This window comes from Nannospalax galili, unplaced genomic scaffold (genome assembly GCF_000622305.1).
Source record: "Nannospalax galili isolate Female #2095 unplaced genomic scaffold, S.galili_v1.0 scaffold213, whole genome shotgun sequence".
In the NCBI taxonomy this organism is placed as follows: domain Eukaryota; kingdom Metazoa; phylum Chordata; class Mammalia; order Rodentia; family Spalacidae; genus Nannospalax; species Nannospalax galili.
The window spans coordinates 5,570,038-5,575,706 of record NW_008335195.1 but is presented as its reverse complement, the minus strand read 5'-3'; the positions used below and the strand labels follow the sequence as shown (position 1 = coordinate 5,575,706).

The 5,669-nt window shown below is 42.1% G+C and overlaps 1 protein-coding gene across 1 annotated transcript; it reads right to left on the bottom strand.

Annotated features, from left to right (window-relative positions):
• Positions 1 to 1,789: 1,789 nt before the first annotated feature.
• LOC103731425 (keratin-associated protein 10-6-like) lies at positions 1,790 to 2,479 on the bottom strand. The gene has a single exon (XM_008829787.1). The coding sequence runs from the start codon at positions 2,477 to 2,479 to the stop codon at positions 1,790 to 1,792; it is 690 nt and encodes a 229-aa protein (XP_008828009.1).
• Positions 2,480 to 5,669: the final 3,190 nt, after the last annotated feature.

The window sequence follows — 5,669 nt, the reverse complement described above, 5'->3', positions numbered from 1 at the left end:
GCATTCTTCTATTCTCCGTGGGTATTGCATGACACAGGTGCATTTACATTACATATATGCAAGCAAGATACTTACATAAAATAAAAATAATAAATAAAATATATTTAAAATAAAATAAAATACTATGAATGATTCAGACTCTCTGAGAGAAAGTCCAGTAACTTGTGTCTCATAAAAGTTCCCAAGAATACTCTCCATTGTTAACCTAGCTGGATTTAAAATCACAGCCACGTAGGATGCAAAGCACTGATATTGGAGAGCATTTCCAGTGAGGTTTAATTAATGGAGGAAAGACTCACCCTGAATGCAGGTAGCATCATTCCTTGGGGTGGGGCCTCAGACTGGATACAAAGGGAGAGTGAGCTGAGGACTGGCATTCAGGTCTCTCTGCTTCATGACTATGGATGCAATGTGACCAGTTGTCACCATGCCTTCCCCACTATGATGGTGGATGCCCTCAAACTGTGACCAGAATATACACTCTTGTCATAGTGTCGAGATAAGGAAAGAATGCAAAGGGCTCGAGAAAACTTGCCATTAATTATATATCTGATTTCCAAGCTCACTTTTTAAAATTTATTATTTTTATTTTATGTGTATGCGTGTATTGCCTGCATGTAGGTAAGTGCACTGGTGTTGTGCAATGCCTGAGGTCAGAAGAAGCTGTCAGATCCCCTGGGAATGGAGTTACAGACAGTTGTTAGCTGCCACGTGGGTGCTGAGATTCGAAACTGGGTGTTCTGCAAGAACAACCAGTGTTCTTAACCGCTGAGCCATCTCTCCAGCCCCGCAAGGTCACTTTTTAAAATTTCAATTTCAATGGTCCTGGACTGAAGGAAGTGATTTTCAAATTAAATTTTTTTCCCTCTAGTGTATTATTTTCTTGAGAAGAACAGGAAGGAAATAGAGTTGCTTTCTGGAAAGGGTGTGAAGGTCAAGGTAACCAGGTGCCCAAGGCTCTACCTCAGAACTTGTGGCTCATTCACACTATTCTTTAATAACCCTTACCCTACCCAAAAATGGCACACAGAAACACAGAACTTAGACTGTGTTAGAAAGACTTCTCCTGTAACCCTAGGGTGAACCTCACAGGATGGAGATGGCAGAACATCAGGTCAACTGTTTAATCTAGTCAATGCCTGTTAAAAAATTACCAGTTTCTATACATTATACAAAAAATTATGGAAGCACTGGCCTAAGAGACTGTATTTAAGTTGGTTTTTAAAATAATAGTTCAGTTATTGGGTTCCTGATCAGGGAAAAAAGCTTTGCCAAGTGTGGCCAGGCATACCTCTAATCCCAGCACTCGGGAAGCAGAGGCAGGCAGATCTCTGTGAGTTCAGAGCCAGCCAGGGCTATATAGTTAGACCCTGCCAAACAACAACAACAACAACAACAACATCACCTCTCCCCCCAAATGCTAGAGAGTGGTCATAGGGCTCGAGAGATTGGTTAGCAGTTAAAAGCACTTGCTGCTCTTGCAGAGGATCCTGACTTGGTTCCCAACACCCCCATCAGGTGGCTCATCGCCCCCTGTAACTCCAGCTCCAGGCCATCAAATGCCCTCTTTTGGCTTCTGAGGGCACTTGTATGCATGTGTGCATACATTCATACAGGTACATATATACATATAAACGAAAGGAATAAAGTAAATCTTTAAAAAAATCTTAAAAAATAATATTCAAAGCTGTAGATTTTAACAGATACTTAGGCAATTAGTGGTTTGAGGAAAAGTTTGAAGCACTTTAGAAACTTTTTGCATGTTTATATACATTCACATTTGCCTTGCTTAGCTCTGCTTTCTTTTCAATGTTGTTTTGTTAATTTTTTTTCCAGAAAAAATGTGCGAATAAAAATTTGACAGCTGACAGGCAACCGAGGAGTCAGTTTCCACACAGCCTCTCAGGCTTGCTTCGTTGCACATTGCTTCGTGGCACTTTGCTTCGTGGCACATTGCTTCGTGGCACATTGCTTCGTGGCACTTTGCTTCGTGGCACTTTGCTTTGTGGCACATTGCTTCGTGGCACTTTGCTTCGTGGCACTTTGCTTCGTGGCACATTGCTTCGTGGCACATTGCTTCGTGGCACTTTGCTTCGTGGCACATTGCTTCGTGGCACATTGCTTCGTGGCACTTTGCTTCGTGGCACTTTGCTTCGTGGCACATTGCTTCGTGGCACTTTGCTTCGTGGCACTTTGCTTTGTGGCACATTGCTTCGTGGCACTTTGCTTCGTGGCACATTGCTTCGTGGCACTTTGCTTCGTGGCACTTTGCTTTGTGGCACATTGCTTCGTGGCACTTTGCTTCGTGGCACATTGCTTCGTGGCACTTTGCTTCGTGGCACTTTGCTTTGTGGCACATTGCTTCGTGGCACTTTGCTTCGTGGCACATTGCTTCGTGGCACTTTGCTTCGTGGCACTTTGCTTTGTGGCACATTGCTTCGTGGCACTTTGCTTCGTGGCACATTGCTTCGTGGCACATTGCTTCGTGGCACCAGCCTTGCTTCTCTGATTTTCTTACACTAGAAGCTTTTCTGTTCTGAGTAGAATATATTTCTGGTCTCAGCTCACCACCGGCTTGCAGGAGGGTCCCAGAATATAGGCACACACGTGGGGTCATTAATTCTCATCTCATTTCATGCATGTAATGAATTGCTGTTGGGTGCAGTTTGGGAATCTGAGTGAATATCAGCTGTCATCTCTAGGGCAGCTTACTTTGAATTAGAGCCTACTATCAGACATGCTGTTTGTCTTCATTAATCTTCATTCCTGCTCAATCCGTCCTGGGCAGGAAGTGTGCCTTGAATAGCTTAACAGGGCTGTTTGCAGGTGAGTTGTGTGAGACAATCTCCAGACACGACTACCTGAAAGTACAAGTAATATTCAGTCTATTTGTTTTGTTATTTTGCTGTTGTCAGCTTCCCTCTGTCATCATTTTCTGGGTAATTTTCTACTGCCTCTGCCTGCCCCCCTCCTCTTCCTCTTCTTCCCCCTTCCCTTCCTCCTCCTCTTCTTTCTCTCCTTCCTCCTGTTCCTCCGTTCTGTAATTTCCTAGTCTCCTTCCTCTCCTCCCTTTTTCCTCCCCTTCTGCTTCCTCCTTCTTTCAATAGCACCGGAACATGGGAAATAAAAAGCCATTCAGACAGGCTCCTGAAATCAACAGCACTCTACAACTTCCTATTGAATTCACGGCTGTCTCCCTGATAGTGTTCTCACTAGATTAGAAAGTCTGAGAGGTCAAAGATTATGTCTTCACTTTTATATTTGAACTCAAAGCGCCTGTCTTACAGTAGACCCTGGGTAGATACGTATTTTAATGAATGAAGGCCTGCAGACTACATGACAAGTTCATAGGCTGGAAGTTTTATGTATGATGCCCAACTTAATCCTCTTGGCGTCTTTGTGAGGTCTCTTCTTTTGTAGATAAATGAGAGGCTCAGAGAGATGAGAAAAGACATACAGTCACACTGTGTGTTCATGGAAGAACTACCTGTTCAATCTGAAATACAGTTCATATGGAAAGGCAAGACCAGTGCACACTCTTTTTAGAGAGTTTTCATTTATCGATTTTAATTTTGTGTAAGTGTATTGCCTGAATGTATGTAAGTGCATTTGTGTCACTGTGCAACGCCAACGGAGGCCAGAAGAGGGTGTCATATCTCTTAGAACTGGAGTTGCAGAAGGTTGTTAGCTGCTATATGGGTGCTGAGAACTATATCTGGAGCAGCCAGTGCTCTTAACCACTGAGCCATCTCTCCAGTCCCCAGTGTACACTCTTTCAATCTTCAGAATTTGTTAGCCTTGATAAAATTTCAGATTTTTATTATTATTATTATTATTATTATTGTAGCCTCCAAAGAGGACTAATAAATTTTTTCTATCTCAAACTATTATTATGATCTCCTGGATTTTAACACATACATTTGAGTTTTCAATAATTTATACATTTTTTGGTATGATTTGGATAAATGTCTCTCCCAAAAGGCATAGCATGTATTTAGAGGGCTGATCCCCAGAGCAGCCATGTAGGAGGTGAGGGAACCTAGGCTGGTCCAGGAACTTAAGTTTCCCATTCCTGTCTGTCCACCAGAGCCAGTTAATGAGCAGTGTGGGGAATTGAGATAGTAAGTGCTCTGCCATGAGTCCCTGCAGGCCTTGGCTTCACTGCCTTCTCCATGTCTGCAAAACACACCCACACCTGCAGAATTTAATATCTGTAGTTTAGCATATTAATAGATCAAATGAAAATATGATTAACAAAGCAACAAATTTTTCGTGGTGACAGACAGATAAAAGATCTCACATGGGATAAAACTGAAAAAATTCAGGAAAACTCTAAAACAAAAACTAGAGTGGAGATTATTGCATCAGACATGCATACACACATGAACCACAGGAGGAAAATGGATATTTCACCATCTGTGAACAGACAGTGGGGTAATGGCTCATTTGAATCTAGTAGTGAAGAAGGTCAGATTCCACATCTACACAGATGGATTAAAACATAAGTGAATCTAGGAAAACTGGGGAGTATTTAGGAAAAAATAAAATTAGATTCAGTTTGTATAGAACATGGGAATATTTTTTTTCCTTCACTGAGTGGTCATTAACACTCAAGTTTCTGGTTGGGGTGTGGGGGCTCACATGCCTGTAATCAGCACTGTGGAAGCTGGGGCAGGAGGATTGTGGATTTAAGGGTAGCCTGAGATACATAGCCCTGACCTCAAATATCTTTACCATCCAAAATCCATATTAGACTTCTAATGACATTAAGTTCAAATAATGAATTTCTTGATTGTTGTCTTTAGGAGAATAGCTCATGAGCATCTCAGCTTACATGCTGCTGAAATCAAAAGTGGGTTTTTACTCCCACACTGAGAATTAAAAAAACATTTAACATTTGTTTTTATTTCTGTGTGTGCCTATTTGTCCATTGTGCACTACATGGGTGCAATGCCTATGGAGGTCAGAAGAGGACATCAGATCCCCTGGAGCTGGAATTACAGGTATTTGTGAGCTGCCTGATGTGGGATCTGGAGTGGGTTCTCTACAAGAGCAGCAGGTGTTCTTTAACTGCCAGCGATCTCTCCAACCCCCACACTGGATCTTCTCCAGTATCCAGCTCAGTGTCATGATCATCCACCCAGCTACTCGGGCTGGCCACTGAGGACCAACCATCCCTTCATTCCATTGATGCATCTAATCTAGAAGCTAAGCATGTTAAGCTTATACCTAAATAGATCTACAGTATGATTCTCTCCATGACTGGAGAAAAAGACAACATCTTTCCATAGATTATTTCAATAATCACTTTGCTATTCACCTCTCTTTTTCTAAGAGTGCCTATAATCTGTGTATCAATGCCCCCCCAAACACAAAGATGCTTAGCAAAATAAATCTAGTGTTTGCTCCCTTCTGGTGTGTCTCATCATGGTTCAAATCTCATTTCTCCAGCACTTGGGAGACAGAGACAGGCAGATTAGTGTGAGGTAGAGGCCAGCCTGGGATGGTCTACATAGTGATCTCTATGACAGAGGGGCTACAAAGTGAGACTCTGTCTCAAAGAAGCAAAATAATTTCTTTCTTCAATCATAAAAATGTAGACTGGCTAAGATCAAGAGACAAATAACTCCAAATGCTGGAAAGGATGTGGAGAAAAAGGAATGCTCATT